Source organism: Anas acuta, chromosome 1, assembly GCF_963932015.1.
Source record: "Anas acuta chromosome 1, bAnaAcu1.1, whole genome shotgun sequence".
Lineage (NCBI taxonomy): Eukaryota > Metazoa > Chordata > Aves > Anseriformes > Anatidae > Anas > Anas acuta.
Window position 1 is genome coordinate 95,460,096 of NC_088979.1, and position 26,647 is coordinate 95,486,742.

The 26,647-nt window shown below is 44.0% G+C and overlaps 2 protein-coding genes across 4 annotated transcripts; one reads left to right on the forward strand and one right to left on the reverse strand.

Moving 5' to 3' along the window:
* Positions 1–773: 773 nt before the first annotated feature.
* Positions 774–14,005, forward strand: TMEM50B (transmembrane protein 50B). Of its 3 annotated transcripts, none has more exons than XM_068689017.1 (7): positions 774–914; positions 5,083–5,258; positions 5,907–6,019; positions 6,991–7,058; positions 8,205–8,297; positions 8,945–9,002; positions 11,021–14,005. In XM_068689017.1, the coding sequence occupies exons 2-7, from the start codon at positions 5,160–5,162 to the stop codon at positions 11,064–11,066; spliced, it is 477 nt and encodes a 158-aa protein (XP_068545118.1). In that variant the 5' UTR covers positions 774–914; positions 5,083–5,159; the 3' UTR covers positions 11,067–14,005. The 3 variants fall into 3 exon arrangements, with proteins under 3 accessions (XP_068545118.1, XP_068545128.1, XP_068545135.1); XM_068689027.1 differs by lacking the exon at positions 774–914 and adding an exon at positions 1,052–1,393; XM_068689034.1 differs by lacking the exon at positions 774–914 and adding an exon at positions 3,794–3,817.
* On the reverse strand, positions 13,698–25,708 carry IFNGR2 (interferon gamma receptor 2). Its single transcript, XM_068689009.1, has 7 exons — positions 25,454–25,708; positions 22,109–22,235; positions 21,488–21,663; positions 19,551–19,696; positions 18,027–18,180; positions 17,078–17,232; positions 13,698–14,922 (listed from the first exon to the last, which is right to left on the reverse strand). The coding sequence occupies exons 1-7, from the start codon at positions 25,536–25,538 to the stop codon at positions 14,749–14,751; spliced, it is 1,017 nt and encodes a 338-aa protein (XP_068545110.1). The 5' UTR covers positions 25,539–25,708; the 3' UTR covers positions 13,698–14,748.
* Positions 25,709–26,647: the final 939 nt, after the last annotated feature.

Here is a 26,647-nt window from a genome sequence, read left to right on the forward strand (position 1 = left end):
TGAATTGCTGGTTAAACTAATCTAGCGACAGATTAAGAAGAGTTAATTGCAAATCAAATTCATTGCACAAGTGTAAATGGAAACCCCGTTCCAATAAATCCAGCTCTGATGGAATCTGGTTTGGCTCACGATGGAGATGAGTATCAGCAGTTTAAATATTTAAGTTGCCATAATGGATGAGTCAGCGTGCTGGGTGATTTTTATGCTCCTTTTAAAGCTCCTCGCTTTTAAGTGGAGTGGATGCGACCTGACTCTCGGCACTTTCAGTCAGCCTCGTGCTGCTGTCGGGAAGAATTGCCAGGCACAAAGTCTTCTTCATCACTGCTTAGTGATTAAAAAACACAGATTAGAAAACTCCTCTAATTTTAATTTTTATTGGTCCCAGGCGAGGGAAGGGGGGTATTTTTGCAAGGGGGTTGTATTTTCCCCGTGACTCTGAGGTGACCAAGATGCTAAGAGCCGCGTGTGGGTGGTGCTTCTGGAACCAGTGCCGCCTGCAGACCAGAAAACCCCACGACGGCGGCCTTCAAAACTTATTTTTCTGCCTGACGCCGCATTGTTAGTTTGAATTTGAGGTCTTAGTGCTGACTTCAGAAGGAAAAAAAGTGCATAAACCGCCGATTTCGGACACAAACGCGCGCTCCTCCCGGGCGGGAGCGCGCTGCTCCCCCTGAGGCGCGGCGCTGAGGCGAGGGGGGAGGGGCCGCCCCCCGCCCGTCACCCGGCCCCGCCCCCTCCGCTCTCCCGCGTGGGCCGCGGCGCCGCCCAATGGCCGCCTCCCCTTCCTCAGCCCGCCTCCGGCGGCGCGCGGCTCCGGCTCCCCATTGGCTGGCGGCCGCGTCGCTCAGCGCCTTCCCCTCGCGCTCCCGCCCCGCCTCCGGCAGCGGGCGGAAGAGCCCGGCGCGGCGCGGCGGGTACGTGCGGCCGTTGGGCGGGGGGGGGGGGCGGCCGTGAGGGGCCGGGGGCGGCCGGAGCCCTCCTGAGGGGGCCGGGGGCTGGCAGCGCGCCCCCACGGCACTCTGAGGGGCTGGGGGGCCGGTGCTGGCGGTACCGGAGCGCCGTGAGGGGAAACTGAAAGCGAAACTGCGCGGGGCTGCCCGGGGGGCGCCTGTGGGAGGCCGGGGGGCGGCCGCAGGGTGCTCGGCCTGCCCCGGCCCTGCCCCGGCCCCTGCCCCGGCCCCTGCCCCGGCCCCTCAGGGAGCGCGAGGCCCCGCGCTGTGGCAGCGGGGGGCTCCTGGGCCCTGGTGCGCCGTGAGGCAGCTCCCTCTGGGCTCGCTTTGTGTGTTTCTTTCTGTGCTGCCCTGCCGCTGTTGTAACATTTTGTCCAACGCCGTTGGCTGAGTGCGTTTCAGAGAGCGGCTGGCTCAACTTTCTGGGCTCAACTTCGCGTGTGGTACGTTGTCGCTCTGCTTCGTTCGCCTAAATAGCGTGCTGCTACCCCTAGCCCCAGTTCTGCAGCCTGCCAAGTGTTGTTTCTACGGTTTATAACCGCCCTTGTCACGTTTCACTCGCCAGTTCGTTCTTGCCAGTGTTCTTCTTGTGTTTCTGTTTACTGGACCTGAGAAATGCTTCTTGAGAGCCTGTCTGCCCGCAAGAGGAAAAGGGGAGGAGACAGATCATAGGAAGGGCACCAAAGGACAGCTAATGCAAGGGGCTCGCTTGTTTTCTTGCTGTGAAGTAGTGGAGGTAAAAGTTTAAAACCGGAGAGTGAGTTTTACACCTGTATTCAGGTAAAAAAAAGTCCAGCCCCTGTCTTTGAGAACTTGAAACCATCCTTCTGAAAATTCATCAGGGTTCTGTCCATACAGAAGGATATATTTGGGTTAAACCCCGTGTCTGTGCCACATTAACCTGTCGTCTTCAGCCTTGCTGCTGTGATTTTGGTGGAGACTCAGCTTCGCAGTGCCGTGGGCCTTTTGTGGCTGAGGTGCAGCTTATAGTTTCCTTCCTTCCTTCCTTCCCTGCTGCTGTGTTGAGAAGCGTACACCGCAGACCGAGCTGTGTAGCAGCTCGCTGTTTGCTCAGTGACTTGTGAGCGGGTGGCCAACCTGTCGCACTCAGGCTGGCTCCGCACTCTCAGTCCCTTCCAGCACGTCTGCAGTGCTCTTTGCTTCCCCCTCGCCTCTGCCATGGGGAAGTTGTTGGCTGGACCTTGGGCTGGTTGAATTGCCCCAGCACCCTGCTTCCTGACGTCTGTTGTTCCGAGAAGCCCGCAGCCCTTACTCATCATTCCCTCCGTCGGGTGCACGGTCGGTCAGGGATGGCCACGTCCTCTTGCAGAGTAACCACGCTGCTGCACGAGGCTGGCATTCAGTAACTCAGGAAGAGGTGGTGTTATCACCAGCCGTGTATCTGCAAAGTCTGTACACAGAGAATAGAATCGTAGGGAGCTATCGGAGAGAAATGCTTAATTATATTTACTCTTAAGTGGGGTTCTCTTGAATTACTAATATGAAAGACTCTGCTGCAGGATTGTGGACAGCATCAGTTAATGTTTAGATCGTACTATAAAAAGGTCAGTGGCGTTACCTCTTCTGCTCCCCATTGCTGCTGGCTGTACTCCTGCAGTAAGCTTTCTCTGTGAAATCGCAGCTTGTTTCTAGCACTAGACACGTGTAGAAATCATTCTGGGGTTTGTCTGTATCCTGTTGCAGGTTCTCCGTGCCGTGTATCTCCATGCTTGCCATTCCAGTGAAACAGGAAAATTGTGTAGTCGGTTACACATCTTTGCTGTAGAAAGGCTGCCAGCAGATAGTGTTTATCTCATCTAGTCACGCTATCTTGGGTGCTTCCCTTCTGAGCACAGAGAGGAGATTAAAGCAAAGTGCAGGTTTGGGAGCCGGTGTCAAGCACCAAAAATACAACGTTGATAAAATAAGATACTTTGGCAGAAGGCTGTCCTTAGAAAGTATTAAACAAACAAACAAACCAAAAACAAACAAAAACAAAACAAAAAAAACCCACAACTTTGTACTAGTCTCCCTAGCTCCACTAATTTTGTCACTAATGCAGTTCTGAAAAGTCCATTTGATACCCAAGACAATTAGGTGTTGAGAAAGGTGTTGTGTCAGACTTTTGAAGTGAGCAAAATGCCTCTGTTTTGTCACCCAGTGTTTAAAAACCCTTAACATCATTGCACAAACCTGCCTTTATGATTATCTGTGATGTTTATCATCGCTGACTTTGTAAAGCTGAAGGGGTCTTAGGATCGATGCTGGCTGTATTTTTCGTGCGCAGGAGGATGGTTTCACTGTTTTAGCTGACAAAACAAACTCGCTAACCCCTTTAAGTCACAGAAGGCAATGATTGGTTTTGTTTCGTGTCAGCCTTTTCATCTGGGGCATTTTCGTAGCGGTAAAAAGATTTTTTTCCTGCAGCTCTGTGAGAACGATCCAGGCTCTTTGTTGAGGATCATAGGATCACGGTGAGGCTGAGGCTGGCAGGGAGCTCTGGAGGCTTTTGGGGATGCCCAAGGAGGGAGATGCCACAACATGGTTAGATGTGTTAATGCTGTTTAAACGCTCTGTTACAGGAAAAACTGGGGGAAAATATGGCTTTGCTCACTCCAAAAGTGACAAAAGTGTAATTATAAGCAAGACAACACCATTGTTAGTGTTTGTGTCTGTTCAGTGGAGGAAAGAACAGTGTGGTGCATTTGTCTAGGTGTTCACTCCTGCTTGTGGGCAGCCAGACCGCAGGGTGAGATTCATGCAGCCTACAGCGATGGGAGCCGTGAGCTGTACCCCACTGTGGGTGACCGACTATGGGAGGAAGAGAGGATAACTGCGGGATGAGCTGGGGATTACTGCACAGCGAGGTAACGCTTCCCGGGACTGGTGAGGAACAAACGGAGTGAGTAGGGAACCCTTTGGAGAGGAGAAAAGAAGTTAGGGCTGTGGCAACAGCTGTAAATCTGTGTTAGGACAGCACGGCAATTCTGTGTGACAGCTGCAGAAAGAACAGGAATTTGAGAATTGCTAGGTGAAAGGGTGATCTAGAATAACTGTAGGGTTGGGCCCAGATATTTGACAGGTGCAAGGTAACTTTGGGACTGGTTGATTCTAATGCTTCAAGGTAGCATCATAACTGTGGATGGATTTCTGGCAGTAGGTTCAGGGGGACAGACAAGTTTTATATTTATTCATAGGAGGTGCCCTTTGTTTGTAGGATGGGCAAACTTAAGCGTGGCTGTGAGCCACTGCTAAGCAGAAAACAGTAAATATTCCAGCTTCTGACACTCAGACTACATCCGTTAACTGTCTCAGTGTGCAAACAGCAGTAGGGTAGCACAGAACCTGTTACAGCTGCCGTCTCACCACATCGTTTGAGGACTTTGTCGTTTCAGTGGTTGCCTTATAACACTGCTCAACTTTGCTTGCTGTGTGTAAATCTGACCGTGTTTATAATTCTGTGTGACTGATCCTCATCTGCAAAGCATGATGTTCTTTGCTCTTAGTATTTAGTGGATTCACTGAGCTGATTTCTTTTCCCCTGTGGTAGAAAGGCACTGTATTATCTTTCTCATTTAGAGACTGGGAGTATGTATCTTATCCAGCATTCCTTAGGCAGACTCAAAGACCAAGTTTTGTTCTGCATGTGAAGTCCTCTTGTGTGCATCTTACTCTATTCTAACTTCCAACGCAGGAGAGGGTTACGGTTTAAGGGTGAAACTAAGATTGAAATATTTGCTTTTTTTGCACCTGCTTTTTTACTTGCTTTCATTTTTGTGTTTCTATACATTTAAATAAACAGCATATTCCACTGAATTTCTCCTCTGTTTCAGACACGATGCTTTGTGTGTGCAATGCTTACGTGTCTGGCTTGTGCAATGCTTAAGTGTTTGGCTTGTATACAGATTTTATTTTCTAATTCTGTTTGTGAGGTAGGTTGTTTCATTATATGTAGCTCAATAAAGCACCCATAGAACATATGCAATATTTAATTCCTCCCAAAAACAAAACAAAAAACAAAAAAAACAAACCAAAACAAAAACAAACCTATTTTGAAGATGCTTCGGACAGTTTGTCAAACATCTCAAGATTTTGCTATTTAGCCTTAACTACATTGTTGGCTGTGTTTCAGGTACTTAGGACGCAGCTGTTGATGGAAGAATTCATGTATAAGTCCAAGCTAAGCAAGGCAATCTAATCTTTGAGGACATGGCAGGGTTCTTAGATAATTTCCGGTGGCCAGAATGTGAGTGTATCGACTGGAGTGAAAGAAGAAACGCCGTTGCTTCAATAGTTGCAGGTGTATTGGTAAGTTATGAGCGCATGGGTACTTGCCCCCTCCTTTAGAGGAGGTGAATCATAAATGGGTTAAGAAATCTGGAAATATGGCACACAGTTGCATGTTGTTTGTTTGTTTGTTTCAAATTTTGTGAAGTTTCACTTTTAACTGCACCTTAATGTGATATATTTCTTGGATGGTTTTTGATTAAGTGTAATTGTTAGCCAGCTTTTTTATGGATCGCGTAAATTTGCATTTGTCTGACAACAATAGACCAGTTCTGCTACCTCTCCTTCAAAAAAAGATTGAAGTTCCTAGCATGTTTTTGGCATAACTAGATATGTTTGAATACTTACAAGATATAAAGTATGGATAAGGTATGTTTAGAATCTCGATTCTTGTTCTTAAGGAAGTACAGGGAAGTTAGCCGTACACTGAGATGTAATTTGAATAGAAAACATGACAGATTTTCAAATGCTTCTGTGAGAATATCCTTGATGAGGTATATTCAGAACTTGCTTGTCAGATTTAGAGTCTGATGTAAAGCTAGTAACTTTCTAGAGCTGTGTATATGTGGTAAAGGAAAACTAAACCAGTAGTATGCCTGTACATTTGACATGTTTTGTCTGTCAGTCTCTACCCTTCTGGCCTCATAATACTGGTTATTTTATTTTAAGTTTTTCACAGGTTGGTGGATAATGATAGATGCTGCAGTAGTGTACCCTAAGCCAGAACAAATGAACCACGCGTTCCATACCTGTGGGGTGTTTTCAACACTAGCTTTTTTCATGTAAGTGTTTATAAAGGGAGTTCTTTATTTATAAAATAAATATGAGCTGTTAAACACAGTTTTTACTAGCCCATGTGCATATGGTAGCACTGGGAATCTCTTGGTTATGAATTACTTATGAGTAATCTTGTACCTTTTTGCATGGCAGTGTTACAGCCTTTTTTTTTTTTTAATCTGTGGCCTTTGTGCCTGTTTGTTCATTGTTCCTCCTGTTTCCCCCTCCCCCACCTGTTTAAGGTGAATTACTTTTCTTATGTGCTCTGGCTGAATGTAAGAAAGCCGACCTTCCTTTACGCAAGTGGGTTCCTAGGTCAAAGTTCAGGTGTTTCTGCCCAATTGCATACCTGAATGTAAAACATTTGCATTTTTCCCTGCTTTTAATCAATTTCTACAGCTGTCTCTGCGGCCCAAAACTTCTTCAAACGGGCAAGGGCAGTGGTATTATTGTTATGAAGATGTAAATGTGGCAGGCTTGAGGGAGAAGTAGTATTTTTTAGAGAATCATTCAATAGTGGAGAGAATATAAGATGGTTTTGGATGTTCAAGGCCTTCTTAACACTTGATATTTGGAAATTTTGTTTATTTTTTTTCCACAGCAGTGTAACTTGTTTTAAGAAAATACATTGTCCTTATGGGACGCGTCTCACTTGAATATTTGTGGTATTCATTGCCAAGTAGAGCAATTTAAAAGCAACTTGTATCACAAGCAAGAGATCACTGTGTTACTGGCTGTTATTATTCCTGAGATTTAGGGTGAAGGTTCTGCAAGAATGCGTGATTTTTCTTGAAATCCAGTTGGAATCCTTCCCTTAAGAGAGGTGTAGTAATGTGTGGCTGTACAGAATGCCAGTAATATTCCAGGAATTTGTTTCATCTTAAAAAAAACAAAACCCTCCAAAGCACTAGCTTTATATTTAGGATTTTAATTGATTTTCTAGTAATCTGAAATATATACACTTTGTTGTTCCTAGGATAAATGCTGTATCAAATGCTCAGGTGAGAGGAGACAGCTACAGTGATGGATGCTTAGGAAGAACAGGTAAATTAACTCTGAAGTCTTGCTGAATTGAAAGAATGATTATTGAGGGCTTTGTTGTTTTTGAGTGGCGGTTAAATAAATAATCAGAAGCTAAGGAGAGGAGAAAACTTCTGTGAAATTAATTTCTGTATAAAATTAACCCTTGAAGGTAAGTACTGCCTTTGTTAAGGAGGTGAGCTTGGGAAAATTTGACTTCTGTATAGCTTGAGCACCTAAACTCCTCTGTGTGTCCTGTGCAGCTGTTCCCAGAAATAAATTTCTGCCTTGTGGCAAGCTATGGGGCTTGAGTTCAGTATGAACTTCCTATTTTAGAATGCATTGCAGACATTATTTTCTCTGTGTGTCACCCATTGTGTGGTTTCTCTGGACCTGCTGTCCTCTCTCTACGTTCATCCGTAATTCCATTACGGTGTGAAATCCAGCATCTGCGTTCGTGTGATTTGCAGAATGCAATCTGGTAGAATTTACTGATTTTGAGCTAGTGTTTGATGCTTTCCTGCATTTCATTCTTCAGTCTGCTGGAGTGAATCTTTGCATATAAATATTTTTCCTTTCCCGTGAGCGAGCAGGTTGGTTATTTTCCATGGCATCCCCCTCCGTTTTGAGCAGGTAATGTGTCAGTGCAGTCCCCTGTATTTCAATTCATATCCTGCCCTGACCTTTGCTTGGGGAGGATGGCGTGTCAGACAAAGGGACCTCTTGGGTCATTGAGTAAACCGGCAGATTTCAGCCCTCTGGAAATATGTTACTGAAGTAAGCACAGGAAGGGTTTGGTTTATTTATTTTTTAGTATTTTGTAATACTAAATTTGTAAATATTGTGTGTTTTTTTATAGTTTTTTTATTGGAATGCCATCCTTACCTCAGAAAATCTATAGCTTTGGCAAAGTACCTTGTAATTAGCCCACTCACAAGTTATGTTAAACATTGTTACAGGTGTTCCCTACAGATGAGGAGAAATTTCTGGTAATTGTGTCTTCTGTACTAAAGAGGGCAAATTTTGGGTTCTGTTGTCATTGATACTGGGTTTAACCCTTTCCATTGGGATCTTCAGCAGGACTGTGTCACAATACAGTAGCAGCTTGATTCAGCTGTTGCAATGGATGGTACTCTGTGTGGTTCTCAGAGGTTTTACTGTTTCCTGCAGGTGCTCGTGTCTGGCTCTTCATTGGCTTTATGCTGATGTTTGGTTCGCTTATTGCTTCAATGTGGATTCTTTTTGGAGCATATGTTACACAGAGTAAGTTTCCTTCTTGGTTAGCTTTTCAGCAAAGAGATGGGCTTGGCTGCTGTTCTGGGATGATCATCAAATCTGACACTTGAGTTTGGTAGCTATCTTGTGATGTAGTAGTTTGTTTAAGAGCTCTTTTTGACTTGTCTTTTTTTTGCTGTATAATGAGAACGTGAAAATCTTTTGGACCCTTCACAGTCCCTTACTGTATGGATATGAGAGATGCTTGAGGGAGTTGAAGTGAGGAACTACCACTATGAACCATTTTAAACAATCCAGGTATAGAACGCTTGTGTATATAAAATATACACACTGGTAACTAATTGTGATTGTAATTCAAGAATTACTACCAAGTTGTATATAGGGAAAAACAAACAAACAAACAAAAAAAAAAAACAACAGGCCCTTCATTGAAATCTAAAATCATTTTTAAAAATTACAGGTTGTCTTCTGGGGTTGAGGTTTATTTTACTTATGTAGAAAGTACTTTTGCTGTCAGCTGAAAGGCAGAAAATCCAGAGGAATGAAAGTGTGGTCTGTTCTTGCTAGAACAATGCCATCTAATTTTGTAGCCAGAGAATAATACTGTGAATAGTGTTTTAGGTACTTCTTTCAGTACAAAAGAAGTTAATATTTCCTTTGTTACTTATTTGCAGACACTAATGTTTACCCTGGATTAGCAGTGTTTTTCCAAAACGCATTGATATTTTTCAGGTAAGTTACCTGGGTAAGTTTCCTCCCTTCCAAAGGGGCGTTGCACTCGCCTGCTTCCATATGCACGGTTACCCCAGGAAAATTAATTGTAACTGAGGCTGGCACCAGACTTGACCATCCACAATGTGGTGCTTGCTGCTCACTGTGCCGGGCTCCAGTATTTCAGTTCATTACCCAGCCTGACCTTTACTTGAGGAAGATGGCATGTAAGAGAGCTCTTGGGTCTCTGAGTAAGCTGAGACCGTACAGAGAACTGAGGTGGCGTTAGTCGTTCTATAAACCGACCAAACTATTTCTTAAAACCTTTATTTTTAAACTCTGCTACCTTTCTCTACCACTTCCTCCAGTGCTTAGAAACACTGCCCTCTTTACTCCTCAGAGATGAAGAGAGTACTATGCAGAGAGGGTCTTCAATCCTCTTGTGCTCATTAGTTCAGCTCTTTGTGATCTTACTGAATTTACAGCTCTAGAATGTGGATGACCAAAGGTACAGATAGTATTCTGGGTGAGATACTGTCAGTGTCTTTGGATAATAGCAATAATACTTTCATCTCTACTACAAATACCTTGGCATGTATCCTGACAGCAATAGGTGAGATATCCTATTGCCTTTTTCCTGACTATTTCATAACAGTGATTTGATGGTCTGATAACTGATACACTTAAATTTGTTTCTACTGGATGAACTTTCAGTTATGATGAGTGATGAAATTTTCTTCTATGACCATAATGGTGTGTTCTGTAATATTAAATCCGTTCATTTTATTTCTCTTAATGTCATTAAGTGCCTTATATGACACTTTGTATGCATCTATACCAGCTCTTTTTATATGTATAACGCATTCTCTAATATATGAATTTGATTAATTCAAGACAATAAAAGCATTAGTATAATTCTGAAGTTCAGTCACTGAAAAAGTTCCCAGAACCTCCTCTCTTGGAAGTTCTCACTCACTTAAATTACCATGCTAACAATTTTCCTTCTAGTACTATATCAAATGCTTTGCAGTGATCTGAATCAGGTGGCTCTGCTGTGCTGCCTCGTTGGGCAAGTCAGTTGTGTTCTCACAGAAAAGAGCAGTGCCTAAATCTCTTCTGCAGTCTTGCACATAACTAAAGTGAGATGGATACCAGTGGGGATAGATTTTTGAGAACAGTTTCAATCCACTTGATATTGTCAATCTGATTTCAGTAGTTTGATAACTTACTTCTGAGGCTGTTTTTTGTTTCTGAAAGTGTCTTTCCCTAGTTTCTATTGTACTCCGTATCTCCGTATGCTATAGATTTCTTCTCTTTCATCTTTTAAAATTTGTTTCCTAGGTATAAATTGTGAGACAAACTACATTTAAAAAAAAAATAATAATCCCACTACTTACTTTAAGCAGTAACACTTGAGATTTTCATCTGCTGCTGTAGATTCCTTTCCTTGGACCAGATCAGGGTCAATCCGTGATGCTCTTCTCAGTGTCCGTGCCCAAAGCTTTTGTTTTGATTGAAACACCCTCTTCTTTTAATGCTGGCTCATAATACCTGTATTCCTTGAACTGTGTGTATCCTTCAGGACTTTGCTTCAGCCCCGATTGTTACTCTGCTAGTTTTTTACTTAGGTTATCATGCTGTATTAATAGTTCTCTTCACTAGTTAATTGCCTAGGTGTCTAGCTTATTGTTTACTTCTCACTGTTGTCCTCTTTGTTGTTAGTATTTTTCATCTCCCCTGTTATGATTTAGTATGGCTGTTCCCTGCCAGACTTCTTTTGATTCAGAGCAATATGCAGTTGCATCCAGCCTTTTAAAAGGAATTGTACTGCAGGACTGGCTATTTTTAGTTGAGCAGTAGCTTCAGCTAGATCTCATGGTTTTAGTAATGCATAGTGAGTGAAATAGAAATAGAAGAAATAGATACACAATTGAAGAAATATTGCAATGTGAACAGTGTAAGAGTGTATGCTTACTATTAAGATGGCCTTTTCCACCGTATGTATAACCTGGTTTTTGTTTTTTATTTTTCCTCTTTAGTACACTGATCTACAAGTTTGGAAGAACAGAAGAGTTATGGGGATGAGAGCTCACGTCTAGCATTGTCTATTCTGTAGTTGCTATGTTGTACTCAGTATGTAGATACATCTACGTTTATTTGTTCTCGTTTTGCTTTCTAAATTGGACGAACTGAGACAAATTATGGTTTCTGTAATAAGCTCCCTCTTTTCATAGGACAGATTTGTGAATATGTACATATGACTGTATATATCTTAAAAAGGGAAAGTCAGGCTTTCTTTCTGAAACCTTCAGGCTCATTTCTTCAAATACATGTTTCCATCAACTCTTAAGACTTGATCTTCCAAACCCTCACGTGTGAGAGACTTCTGTCAACCTACAAGTGAATAAGCAGGACAAAGCCTGTACCCTGTGAAAGGGGTTGTTATTTTTATGCGTACTTCAGCTATAGCTCATTTTTCAAGAGTAGACAGCAAGGGCTGCTGCTGAACCTGAAAGGGAGTAGTCAGCTCATGGAAGTGACCCAGCTAAGCCTGAATTTCGTGAGGGTAAATTCTCTTGTATGCTGAGATAAGGGTTGGTTTTTATATTTTTCTGAACAGTTATATAAAATTCTTAAGTAGCTATTTTTTTGTAAAAGGTTATGAATTTTTAAACACGGCCCTATTTTAAGTAGGTTCTGCATGGCAAACCAGCTGTTCTTGACTGATTGCTATAGCACAAATGAAATTCGGTAGCAGCACAGAATTATTTTCGTGCTGCTCAGTGTAATAGATAACAATTAGCATTTACTGTATTTACTGGAATTTAAAAACCCTGGAACTGATGCCAATCACACTTAAGGGATATTAATAATAAATGTGAGTCACACTAACATCTTTTAAAATTATGCTAGCATAGATTTTCTTCAGGGGATAGCTTTTTGCTGGTAAATGAACCGTTATCCTGCTGCCTATTACCTTAGGTGACAATAAAGGTGAGCGTTTCAAATGGGAATATACTGTATGTATTTATTGCTGACAATCTTTATGTTGAAATAATTGCCAGTTTTAGGGCTGCCACTTGCCCCAGTTAAAATGTATCCCCTAAATCTCATGGGCACTTTATGGGAATGCATCCATTATTGCAATCCAGTTTCTTCTAGCTGGTGCACACAGACAGGGAGAACAGTGCTGTTTTATAGCTTCGGACTGATCTTATATTCATCTTGCTGTTGGTGACTTCCTTGTAAGTTCTCTGTGTTTTTAAAGCATTCGAATCTACATTGTGTCTAAGAGCTTTTATAACTTTCCATGTATCAAGATTGCTGACCAAATGGCATTAAACTTCAGAATGTAATTTATGTGCATGGTTACTGTATACTGTTAGTCATCTAATTGCTCCCTTGTGGGAATCTTTCCAGTGGACAGAATATGAAGCAAATAACTGCAGCTGAAATTGTGCTACTGGCTAGACTAACTTCTATCCTGATTTCATCATCCGGCAGTGAGTTACGAGATATTCACTGGTGTTCATCGTAGCTTTGTACAGAAGTTGTCTGTTTGGTTGTAATTCCAGAAAACTGCAATAAACTTTATCTTATGTTCTCCAGATAGCGAATTTCACAAGATAATTGTACAGAAGTAGCCCATCACTGGCTCTAGTAGTGCTAACCTTTAAGCAAGTCTGACGCTTGCTTACACTTCATAATTAAAACCAAGGTTTTTGTTTTCAGTTCTGTCAGTTTTTTGTTCAGTAGCCCAGGATATATATATTTTTTCCCCCTAAGTGAGAAACAACTGCAGCCTGCCACAGTAACTTGCACAGGGCAACTTGAGGTAAGTGCTTAACTCCACAAGAACCTTTCCTTGTGCCTTAATGCACGTTCCTTGTTAAGAAAGTTTAAGTGTGCCACCAGGTGAAGAGCTTCTTTCTGAGGGTACCTGCATTTTCTACCAGCAGCTTGCTTTACTGCAACTAGTTCCTGATGTCCAACTCTTCTGATTTTCTTCTGATCATCTCTTCTGATTTCTGAATCGGAATGGTCATGTTCTCTAGCTGCTGAGAGGCAAAAAGAGACAGCAGGGAAGAACTTTCTTCCCCTGTCCTGAGCTATTGTGTAAGAATCATGCAGGCATTCATCAGACTAACTCCAGGTCCATATTTACACTGCAGGTAGTTCAGCAGAGTCCACAACAAGCAGTGATTACTCAATTTAGGTTTTCTGCCTTGACCAGCTGCAGTTGTGAAGCTACCCTTTGAGTTACCCCTAATAAAAGTCCCCCCTCCCCCCCACTTTGGCCTATTTCTGTAAGAAATATTAAATAACCATCTCTAACAAAAGTTTAGTACATAGTCTGTGTAGTAAAGTGTATTCAGCAAGTTGTGTTTTGTGTTCACATAAGATGCCTTAATTGCCTTCTTATTTATGGCCTGCATTATGCATATCGGTTGTTCCTGTGGGTCTTTATTTGCTCTCACCAGACTTGAAGCCAAGCCTCAGATAATCCCCTTGTCCTGGCCTGGTGTCTAATTACGAGGCATTAGGGTAGTTCTTCCAGGAAACAGACTGAGGAACCTTCTGCAAACCGGTGTTGGTTTTTGACACTAGTCTCTGTGTGTTCCCAGAAGGGGTGGGACAGCAGCAGCCCAGATACCTACAGCTGTGGCAGTGACTGGTTCTGTGAACAGCTCCTGTTAAGTATCCTCCAGAAGTCACTTGTAACCAACCAAGCAAATTTATTTTATTTCATTTTTCTAAAAACAAGTTGTATCAAGAAGTTGGATGTCTTTTGTGGGATAAAACCAATCTTTGTTTTAGTATAGAAGTAGGTAATTTTGTCTCTGACCCTTATTAGACACCTCCTAAACCCCCACAGGATTGTTATGTATGGCTTAAGTTGTGGTCCTGTTTCTGCTTTGAGGGCCTCAAAACAGAACCCTCAGTCACCCTGTGATACACAGGACTAGCCTGCTCATCAACAAAGTAGTTTTTAGTGTCTAATCATTATTGATGCTTTTTTTTTTTTTTAATAGATGCTGAGAAATGCATATTTTAAAGCTTGTTTCCCTGTGAAGGGTGTGATCGGCTCACAGCAGGAACTGATTAATGCTTCCCAGAAACATTACGGCACAGATCCAAGGGCGAGGAGTGAACTATCATCTCTTGTCTTTGTTGTAGCAGTTCTTTGCCCAGGCTGGTGATAAAGATGGTAAAGTACAGTCAAGGTTCCTTTTAGCCTGCCCTTTCTGCCTGGAGGGAAGCAGCAGTCACAGCAGACTTCCTGTATTTAGAATGACTCAGGAAAGCATGGGGGGGTGGATACAATACACTTTAAGTAGCAACACAGACTTCACAAATAGGAACAAGACAAAAACCCCAGTAGAAGTAATTCATGGTGCAATTACTCTCTCCCTAACACGTTCCAGGTTAGAGTAGGGCCTACCCTAAAGTGCCATTATTTCTCAGTACTTTGCTTCAAGGGGGGGGAGAAATGATGATACAACCATAACCGTCTGTCTGAAAGCAATTTAGTGTTCACTTCCCTTCAACTTCCACCTTTTCAGTCTCTTTGGCAGACAGAATGTTGTAGCACAGCAGGAAACATTTTTAAAAAAGGCTCAGGTTCCTTATTCTCAGGAAGCAAAAGTCTTTGCCCATGGCTATGTGTTCAGGGCTCCTTGTCTGTCCTGCACGGAACTGCACAGCGCCCCTCGCAAGCAGGAGCCTCTGCAGCAACTGGGAACAGGCGTTTTCGCTGCGGTACCGCTTAAGTTACTTCACTTTCACCGGAGCTGCTGTGTGAACGAGTGTCTTCAGCCAAAGTGTCACCATACGCTTTGCTTCCTTCTTCAAAATACAAAACAGAATAAGAATCGGGCAGAGCTTCCTCGGGGTGGTTCTCCAACGCTTCTAAATGAGGCATGCTAGGGTCCCTCAAATACTGAAAAAAAAGAAAAAAAAAAGAAACAGCAGTTTAGGGATTTATCCACATTAACAGGTAGTTGGAAGTTACAGAGACAGAGCAAGTGCTACCAGCTCCAGGCAAGTTGTTGCAGACCAGAATTCAAACACAGCTGCTAGCTGCGTTTTATGCTGGATTTCCTTTAGGCTATATTGAATAAGAAGGAAGTCAAAACTGCATCATTTCCCAACAAAATAAGGCAAACAGCCATTTAAGCAAGTTAAAGCAGCCCCTCACCTCATCAATTTTGATAAACTTATCTGTGGCTAATATTCTTGTCAGTTTAAGCAAATTCCTACTAGTTAAGAACAAAGCACAAAAGAAAAGATCTTTTTTAATTACACTGCTGGGGTCAACTGCAGGAACCTACCAACTAATGGCTCGTCTGAAACACTGACAGGGCAAATGAGAGAAGATCCTGCTTTGTTCAGCGTGAAACAAGGCAGATCTGCACCTTTTATCGTTACCAGAAAACTCTAGTGTCATTTCTCTCTTGCAGTTAATTGCAGAGGGGATGTAAAAGTAAAAAGTAAATCATCAGCTTTACAGTGAATTTATGTAATTTTTAATCATGGAAAGGTTAGGAAAAAAAATGGAGTCCAGAGAAAATATTTTGTTCCTTGTTACCCCCATAGACTCTCCTTGTTACTAAATCGATCTTGTATTTTGAGAGGAAGTAGAGCCACCTACCACCTCATGTACTGAGACAGCAGTCTGCCATTGGTTAAAAAATAACCTTCACATTCTCAAAAGACTGATGTAGCGTATGGTATTACACAAAAGCTTGTTTCATACTGTAGGAGTTGCCATAATCTGGCTGAGACAGGACCACAGCTCAAATCATCTCTGTCACTGGCCAAAATTAACCCTGCTTTCAATTTAGGGCACCACTTTCTCTGTGATCATGGCGAGGATAATAAGCGTCAGGATTATTTCTTCATATGTATTAAAAATAAATGTCTTATATGGGAAGCTCCTATACATATATTTTAACAAATTCAAGACATAAAGGAACCTTGATTTTGCCTTCCTATGTAAAGTAGTTTCTGTGGTAGATCTGCTCCCTGCAAGTCTGATGCTGAAAGCTTGGATACTTCTGTAAAATAAACGTGATTTTTCTGAAAGCCTGTAAAAGTGCATATGAAACTGCCCAAAAATAATTAGTATTTTGTACGAAAGGGAAGTGTTTTAAGAGGAGAAGCCCCAGGCTGGTTGATTCCTTTTAGAAATATACATTTAGGAAATTGCTTGCTTGTCATGCAAAAAGCTTTGCTTTGCATGATATGCAATATAGCTGTCTTCACAGAGCCCCCATCAAATGCAGGAAGGGAGAAAATGATTTGCTCTGCAGAAGTCCAGATTCATTTACCTATTTTTCTATAAAAATCTGGAAAAACAGCTCTGCAATCAAAGAACAAACATTGTACAATGGACTGCTGTGGCACAGAGATACACACAAGCAAATACAAGCACAGAAGAGCAAGAACTTTAAGCCCAGTTCTTGATTTAAAAGAGTATTTCATATTTAAAAAAAGGGGAAGATGATCAGGACTGAAACAACCTTGTTTAGTACAGAAATGTGTGAGCTGCAATGAGAAAGAAGTCCTGGGATATTTTTTTTAGCTGAGTACTGCGTAAAACTACAGAAAAAAAAAAAAAAGCCAAGAACACTTCCCCAGGCAGCCTTTAGTCTTCAAGTCAGTCCTTGCTATTAAATTGATCAGTGTCCAATTCCTGTATTTAATTTCTAATCAGAGACCTAGGTCTTATGTACGTTCTACAGCACACAAAAGCTTTCTGACTAAAGTGAGCAACTGATTCAGGGTAGGTGAGTTAGGTCAGCAAAGAAAAGGGTGGACAAGGTGTAGACAAGGAAGAGAACCTTATTCCAGTTTTGTAACAGGATTACACCAGTATTTGTATCTTAGTACAGAAAATAAAATAACACAGATGAGTAGAAGAGGAATAAAATGGGAGATCACACTAGAGCAAACATTTTATACTTAAATCAGCAATTGCTTGTATCTGTTTCTGTTCTGCAACAACTAGCTTTGTTCATGCTTGCTCCAAGACCATCCCTGTCTTTTGCAGGAGGGCTTGGGAGGGGGAAGAGAAATAAAATGTCTACACGTACCTCTTCAATGTGTGACGGGATTTTTAAAGGTGGCTGACACAAATACTTGATTGTTTTGTGGTGTCTCGATAGAAAAAACAAACCGATTATCATGAGAATTAAAACGAGGCCAACCAACGTAAATGTTGTTATAATATACACAACTCTGGTCGTCTCTGAAAAAGAAAACAAGGTTGGTTCTTACTTGTACAACCTCATACCGAAAGCAACACACAGCAAGCTGAAACTTAGCATCCCCGGCAATCAAGCTATGATTTCCCAGGTTAAGGTCGCAGCCCTGCTATGGATGCACTTCGAACACCTTATTAGCTTCTTCTGTGGTTCCAGAAATCACCAGCTTCCTCCCCTCACCCACGCAGCCCAAGGCACCAGAAACCCCACGAGCAGGTTTCACCTACACGTGTACCCGTGCTTTTAAAGCACGCTGAGGTTCTGCGAAGTCTGGGTGTTGGACATCACGCAGGATTCAAGAGAGGGACAAATGCTGTTACCTTGCAGATTGCAGATGCCTCCTCTTTCCCTTGTCCTATTTTATATTTTGTACCCAAAAAATGTCAAAGAAAGATGGTCAAAGAGGAGGGGGATGTTCCTGTCCTGCAGGAGGCAGTGGCAGAGGGTGAGGATCTGCATGAGTAACACCATCTCCTTCATCAACAGTGTCCTCTAATGACCAAGTAGTTGTGTTTTCTTTTTACGTATATTTTATGTGGTCGTAACAGCTTTTGTAAAAGAAAAGGACAAGGGGAAGAGTATAACAAAGACCCTCAACTAGGGACTGAAAAATTCCTCATTAATTTGCCATTAACGACAACTGTGAACTACCATCAGTGGTGCCCTCTTAACATACCTGCCAAATACGGGTACGTGACTGACCAAGTTACACCAGCTAAGGCTCATGTCCTACACCCATCCCCATCATATAAGAAAAGTAGCGAAAACAGACTTGTACCATTCATTGGAGTTCTGTAACACTCCGGGATTCTCTGCAGTCCAGGGATCTGCTCATGTAAATACTTCACCAGTTCTATTTCAATCGTAAAACAATAAAGTGTCATTTGCTTTAGATTTTCGATTTTGAACAGTGCATTGTTCACCCACATCTCCTGTTTAAAAGACAAAAGAAAAATGGAGGTGTTACTATAAAAATCGGCCTTCAACGCAATTCTCCTCCCCATATTTATCATTCAAAAAAACATTTTTTTTTCCATAATTCATCTTTCCTTCACATTTCAAGAGAATGAGTGAAATATATTTCAACTTTCCTTCTTCACCGTGTTTGAAATTTTATTATTTTTTAAATGAAATGAAGCCTGACCATGTAAAACCATCTACACAGGCATGAACAGCAAAGGCATAGAAACTGATGTGAAGTCTCGCTTTATCCATGACACACTGCTGGATGCTTTCACGCAGCTTCTGTGACACCTCCGGCAGTGAATATAACATAAAGAAGGGGGAAGAAAAAGCAAGCCATGAGAAATGTCTCCAGCACTGGAGGAAGCTGGCAGAAGTGCACTTCAGCGCAGAGCTTCAGCCACGTCAGCTCCTTCTAGTGCCATGAAAAACAGCTGATGGACAGCACAAAACCTCCAAGGCCAATCTTTTGTGGATTTTTAACCTATGAGGGGCTGGAAGAAGGACCTCAGTGAAGCCTGAATTATCATAAAAGAGTTACATCTTATCTGAACATCAAACACAGAAGTATTTTATACATGTCAGAAAAAATACATGCTTGTGCAAGGGAGGAAGGAAGTGGAGGCGTTTCAGATTTGGCAAGGCCTTTGATGCACAAGGCTTGAAAAATGTTTTCTGCTTCTGCTTTTCAAGCATTAGACTTGAGAATGTCTTTTTTTTTTAATTCTTCTTCCTTTTTTATTTTTATTTAAAAGAAAAAAAAAAAAGACAGCAGCACAGGCACGCAATGAAATATATCAAACCCTCTTCAGTCTCAGTCTGAACAGGGACAGCTCATCCCACCTGTGTCCACCACGTTTCTCATAAATCTGTCTTTCTCTGCCCTAGGAGGAAAGGCAGCGCCAGGCCAAGGCAGCCTGATACTGAAGCCACCAGCACAAGCAAGCCCAGCACAGGAAAGGAGCAAGTATTCTCTAGCTTTTTCTAAAATGCCTAAGTAAACTTTGGAATCTAAATGCCATTTTTAAGCCACCTTCGACACTTTGTGGATCTCTTATTTGAACAGCAATGCAATTTAACCTGATTTCATACAGAGGAAACTAAAAAAAAAAAAACCACAGATGTTTCCTGAAAGTTTTGTTAAACACATTCAGTGCTATGCTAAAAGACCAGAATAACTCATTTTCAGGCCACCAAGTGGTGGCCTTTGCTATTAGAGGAAAAAAAAACAAACCACGTTTGGTTTCTTCCTCCATTTCTGCTGTTTTGCCAAGAGATGCTGACTTACCTCGTAGTCACAGAGGCATTAAGAACAAAATAAATTAGACGTAATTCTTACTTCTTTAGTAGCAGTCGTTGCATTCTCCCAGTAGGACACTTTATACTGGACAGTACCTTCTTCGGATTCAAAAGGGGGTGAGACGCTAATGAGCAGTGAGTCAGAGCTTACAATCACGCTGTTCACTTTAGGGGGCCCTATGGTAGCTGAAAACAAGCAGAGAGAGCAGTGAACCTCTGGGATGCTGAACAGCTCATCATAGCATGTCCAGCTTGACCTAGAGCCTCTTATACTCAGCAAATATACCAGGTATCAGCAGCTTTCTCCTCAAGAAAGGGAACGTTTTCTCAACTACTTCATGCGTTTAAGAAATCTTGTATTGCAAACGCAACATAAAAAATACCTGAAAGCATAAATGAAATTAGATAATAAATTTTTTAGGTAACTCTCCCTGGAAATTAAGTAAATCTTCACTAGTATGGATCTGAATCTACCTGTAGATAATGATGATAGAGGTTTTTATTTGTTTTTCTTCAAATGGCCAGTTAAACCACATATTCCATGTTCTTTAAAAACACATTGTTTGGAGGGGTTAACAGGTTGGAAGTTGAGGTACTCCGAGGTCTAAATCATGAAAATACTTTACAAAGCATTGTCATTCCTAAGACAAGAGGCTTGTGCAATCACAGACTATGTATGGTCACTAGTCATTTATCCTTTGTTTCTCCTTCATTAGTTAAGTTTATCAGCATTTGTAAAGCACTCCAGGATCTCAAAATAAAAACACTAGTGCATATATTAAAATAATTGGCTGCTTGCACACTAGAGAGGGGAAACTACTAATAAAAATGAATCCTTGCATGAAATTATTGCTTGTTTCGCCTCAAAAAACCATCAGAACCTGCTCTGTTCACTGTTACTTTGGAGAAGATTGGCCTCCATGATCTTTATATTGGTACAGACATTTCAGTTTCTTTCTACTTCCTGTTTCTGTACAACTGCAAACGCCTCGGTGCGTGTTCTCACTAATTCCCTTTGCTGCTGTCTCAAGCAGGACCGATCCAAATGGTACAGGCACAGAACGGCCCCCAGTCTGGGTGTCTGGTAACTGATCCCACGGCTGGTCACACACCAACGATCAGATAACATCCCTCCTACCCCCCAAGGACCAGACACACAAGCATCTCCCCAGACTAAGCCACCCCTTTGTCCTGTATTCCCATTAGCCTTCCTAACTCCCCAGAGATACCACCCTCCCCCTACGCAAACAATCAGCTGTACTCTTCAGTCAGGACTCAGGCAGCTCCCCACCCCCGTGCTCTTCATTACCAGGGAAAGCATCAGGCTCTTCCCAATATGGAGCACCGTTACTCATCACAGCCTACAGGAAAATGCAACCTAAAAGACTGTTCTGCAGCTTCATTAATATTTCGGAGGCTTTTTTAAACTCAACATTTATCTTCTCTGAATCCTGAAAGCAATCACAGCAAGGCAAGGCCTTTGTTCTTACAAAGAACAGCGATATGCTTGTTCACACATTTAATAGGATTTCAAGTGTGCCCTCCTGAACTGTAGCCATGGCAGTTTAGGCTTGTTAGAAAAGAGATCTGTTCAACAGAAACAGGTAGTTTGCACTGAGGCTGCCACAAATCCAGGGGGTACGTGTGTGCATGTGCCAGTGCTGAGTGAGAAAATAAGAAAAACTCTCTAACATAATGCAGGTCGTAACGCTTGTAAGGCTTGGCCATGCAAGGAAACTCATCAGGAACAGGTTTCTCTTTCAATACAACTGCTGAAGGAATGTGCTGCTAACACCACTGCAGAGGAACTGATGTGCATCAAATTCCTTGTCATGTACTGAGATTCTCTGAAGTCGTTGCTAACTGAGCACCTACAGTTCTCTCACTTAGCTCTTGTACACCATAGAGTGAAAAATCCAGGAACAGATGACACAAGTCTCCTTTGAGAGACCTACTGAAATCATAAATGCCACTTACTGTCTCTCTCTGCCACAAATGGATCCGTTTCCACCCAGTCAGAAGTCATTTGCCCCAGCTCAGACCTCACACGCAAAATAAACGTCCAGAGACGCTCATTCAGTGACAGGGGGAAACTGCACTCAGTCCGGGCGATGCGGGTGCAGTTCATCTCATCCCACTGGTTAAAGGCCCCTCTGCAACACAAACCAGAGGATGAATACAGAACGGTGCAACTAGCTGAGCTCTGAAATACACTCCCACACACCTGGAAGACTTTAGTAACAAAAGGATATGTAACGAAACTACTGCTTTCACAAGCGTTTATCCTACAGCCCTTTCAGCACCTGCACCCCTTCAGTATCAGAACTACAATTAGTGAGGGAGAATGACATGGGAAACCACGCAGCTTTGCTGGGTGCTCTTCAGGTATCCAATCTTTACTCAATTTAGTGGAAGTGTCAGAGGCTAAGAGATTCTCAGACTTCAGAAGATGCTGTCAGATACACGTAAAACACCTGTAATAAACAACTCATTTGTTCATTCCTATGCTTCTTCATTTTCAGCAACTTTTTAAAAACTAAGGGTGTTACTGGATTAGAGCAAAATCAGTTTGGTTGGTTTTTGGAACTATTTACTTACGTTTTAAAATGGACTGTATATAACACCACGCCTCTCTCTACTTTAACAGGAGACCACCTCAGCGTGTTCTGGAAGTTATAGGAATAAACCTTTACATCCTTGGGTGCTGGTAAACGTGGAGAAGAGTCTAAAACATGAAAAGAAATAAAAATAATTATTAAAACATTCAAGTACACTTAATTAACCTTTTGTCTCCAAGTTCCATCACCACGTTACATTTTAGCTGCTTTGCAGGCAAAACCACTTCTCATTCCATTTCTAAGTGCACTGGTACATTTAAGTCCCTGCTATCCACAAAGCACTGAATTGCAACTGATTTGTTCCATATAGAATACAGCTCCGGAACCATCAAGTCCAATAAAAAAGAATTAACCCTATCCAACTCCCCCCAAAAACCATAACTTTGGGTCCGCAGTCACTTGTCGCTATTTCAGTTCTCTCTCAACCCTACTGTGTTACCAACTCAGAACACATTTTTCTGGATAATCTGCCTCTTGCTAGCTTGGTTGAAAACGTCAAGGTTGCTTCAATGAAGCTTTTGAGCAAACTTTTCCAGTGGAAGAAGAAAATGTTTCTTCCCCAACTTAAATATTCATGATTACAGGTTAGGGTTATAGGGTTAGGGTTGCACCCATTCTATTTGGGAGCCTGAAGCGTTGCCAGTTTTGAAACAGGTGTCACACCACAGATAAGGACAGAAACCTCTGTTAGAGGTGCATCTTCCACTAGCAGGAACACATCCAGCCAAATTTGGTCACGTTGTACGGTCCGGGGACTGATGTAAGATCTCAAGTGCTTTCAGGCAGCTTGTCAGGAAGTGAACGACACAGAAGTTGAAAGCAAATGGCAGTCCTCCAGCACAGGGAGCGGGCACACCCCTGCCACCCCGAGCAGGGCGGAGGAAGCAGCCGTCTGCTTGGCACTGCCAAAGGCCAGGCACGGAGCTGGGGCTGTAAAAAAGGCACATGGAGAGAGGCAATAGCTGGCCTATCTGCAAAGCCAAGCCACTGAAAGGCAAGGAGAACGGTGATAAGGAGATGGGAGAGCCCAAAGATGTCAAGATTACCCAGCACGTAGGCTGAGCTGAGGAAGAGATGAAAACACGGTTAGCAAGCGTCTTTTATGACCAGAAAAACCTCACTCCGTGAATCACAGAACTGCTGTGGCTCAGTGGGAAGGGGCACGTGGGGTCTGCAGCCAGCCCTCCGCCACCAGCCCAGGTGCTTGGGGCTTTCTGCAGGCAGCCCCGAAACCCCTCAGGAGGGAGACGAGCACCTTCACGGCCTGCCTTTCCTCGAGGGAAGAAGGCTCTCCTTCCACGCCTGGCTAGTATCAGTCCACATAGCGATCACCTACTCCACAAGGCACATTGGGCCTACAGGTCCAAAGCTCAAAGATGGCCATGACGTGACACGATAGCCCACGTGGTAAGGCTTCCTTTCGTTGGTGTTGCTCTCAAGACAATATTCTCCTAAGATATAGTTCGTTTATTTATACACAAATATCCGAAGATAGAGCACTCATGGGGAATTCTGGCCCATCCTTCTGCGGGAATATTGGAATAGCTTTGAATTTTTATTTCCACATCTGATTTTGTCACTGCTGCCGACAGTGCTACCTTTGAGAAGAGGCCTAACACCAGCATCTTAACATCCTTCACACACAGGACAGAAACCATACAAATCTTCATGAAGTTGTGCATTAAACCCCAAGTCCCAAATATGAAAAAAATGGTTACACTCTCCAAGTTTTAATTGGGTATTTTCCTAGTTTCTTAGCCGCAGCTTTCGTGTAGTGCTCTTAAGTAAACACACATTACATGACATTGCAGAGGCACCGTTCAGCTTTGTAAGCTTGAGATTCTTTAAAGTTACAGTTAGAAATGCTACCTAAGCTATTAATCTTGTGTATTTTAAAAGCTACTTGGAAACTTTCATTCAAGAAAAGTTTTCACTTTCTAGCCACAGAGATTCTGTCGCTGCTGGTCTGGCATGTGGCAAGGTATCTCACACCATCAGTAATCTGCACTGTCAGACATCCGATACAAGCTAATTTTACAAAATTCAAGAAGGTTGCCAGATCAAAATACAAGTATTAGAATTTTTTTCTCCCTCTAAAAAAAAAATAAAATAGAGTAATGAAGGATGAGGGCAGATGGTTCGTTTTCTCTGCTATCAGGACTGCACCCTCGTTACCTTACCTTAGATTAGCACTCAGAAATGTAAATTCCTGAACTCTTTAAGGATCATTAATTTGTACTACCAAGGCAACAGAGCACACACTTCGGCAGAAAGCACCTACGTATGCAAGCGTCCTGGAAACACGCCCCAAACACAAGCCACCTCACCCAGGGATGGGCAGAAGCGCCCTGTCCTCCTTCCTCCCTGCCCCACAGAGAAGCTGCTTTCAAAGCACCTGCCAAACAAGCCTCAGCCTCTTTCCTCCTGATACCCACACTTCTCGACGCTTCAAGCCACAAGTCAAAACTTTCACATAGCCGAGCGTGAAGCCACAGGTTACGGCGAGTGAAACCAGGCCAGCCTGGCCTAGCTGCTGGTTTCACAGCCTCTGTGCCTGCTCCCGAGTGACTTCTGAACCCTGCATCAGCCTCGGGATGCACCATTTTGGCAAAGAAGGAAGTAGCCTTTTTTTTTTTTTTTTCTCTTTTCTGCTGGACTTCAGCTGTCGTAGCTTACTGAACTGGCTCCTCACGCTGCCAGGCAGGCAGCAAAGCCTGTAAAAGAATGACTCACAGAAGTGTGTGGCCAAATGGGGATGGCCGACAGCAGCTGGCCATTGCTTCTGGTTGGATTTCAAGGCACAGCTCCCCCTTCTCCACAGGGACAAAGACACCCCAGCAGGACGAGGAGGAGGCCCTGAGCTGGCCAAACACCACAGCAGCTCCCTGGGAAGCCATCAGCAAACAGGGGAGAGCAGGAGCGGGCGCGGAGGTTGCAGGGTAGCGGAGCAATGACCCCGCAGCACACACACGGGTCGGCCAGGGCTGACACAGCCGCTCCTGCCTGCTTGCGGGGATCCGTCCCAAAGGCAGAAGCGTGCTGGCTCCTCAGCTGTATAGCTCAGGCTCTGCTTGGACAGGGGAAGCCTCCCACGTTGGCTGAGCCCAACAGCACCCCTGAGACTTAGGGTCCCAGATGGGGCTCTCGGGGTCCCAGATGGGGCTCTCGGGGTCCCAGATGGGGCTCTCGGGGTCCCGTGGCAGCCAGCCCAGCGCACCAAACGCCGCAGCGCTTGCACCAACCCTCCCCCCGAGCCCACCCCGCGGCACGGCGGCTCCCCCCCGGAGCCCCCTCCCGGCCCGCCCCGGCGCCCTGCCCCACGCACCTTCACCCGAAGCCCGGGCCGGGCCGAGGAGGAGGAGGATGAGGAGAAGGAGGAGGAAGGAGAGGAGCAGCGCCCGCCACGGCATGGCCCGGCCCCGGGCTAGCGTCGCGCCGGCCCCGCTCGCCCCTCGGCGGCAGCGCGGCCCCGGAGGAGCGGGGCCGGGCGCGGAGAACCGGGGGGGAACCGGGCCTGAGCCGGGCCGCAGCCACCGCCCCGGCCCCGCTCCTCCTCCTCCTCCTCCGCCTCCAGCGAGGCGGGTCCCGGCCGCGGCCACGCCTGGGGCGGCTCCGGGCTGGGTGCCTGCAGCCTGGGCTGCCTGATGGCCTCCCTGCTACCCCCCTGCCTTCCTTACATCCTCCCTCCCTTCTGTCCTCCCTCCCTCTCTCCCATCTTCCCTTCCTTCCTTCCATCTTCCCTCCCTCCCATACATCCATCCTCCCTCCCTTCCTTCCTTCCCTTCCTTCTTTCCTCCTTCCTTCCTTCTTCCCTCCCTCCCTCCCTCCCTCCCTCCCCCCCTCCCTCCCCTCTCTCCTTTCTCCCTCCCTTCATCCCTTCTTTCCTTCCTTCCTTCCCTCCTTCCTCCCTCTCTTCTCTCCCTCCTTCTCTCCTTCACCCAGAGCCCTCATGCCCGCCGCGGCGGCTCGCAGCCCTGACCACATGCGGTACGGGCGCCCTCAGAGCCCCGCGTGCCTGCCTACGGCGTGCGGTCGACGTGAGAAAATCTCGCACGAAGCGGTTAAAGTTCCTCGGCTTTCTCCGTCTCTTTCTGGCATAAACACTGACGCGTGGTTAAGTCTAACCGCAGGCCTTTAGCCGATGTTATTGATTACGGTGTCGCGACTCAAAAACCAGGAGGCAGCGGTCCCCCCAGACGGCTGCTGTTCTACCAGAACCATGGTTATTTGTAAACCATTCACCAGGTAGGTAGGGATCCAGTGTCTTCAAGACCCTCAGCACTGCACTTCAGCTTAAAAGCACAAGAAAGTGGCAGAGCACTCCTTGCATCCCCTGAACAAAGCCCATACCCTCTCTTTTACACGTTTCAAAGAGGAAAAAATGTCTTGTTAGTGCCAGATTGAGAACTGTGACCAGCAGTTTGCCAACAGAGGAAACCACACAGAGTTAGGACGCTTGCAACTTCCTTCGTTCTCAGAAGGTATTGATAAAAGTGGCGTTTGGCTGCCTAAAGGCAGC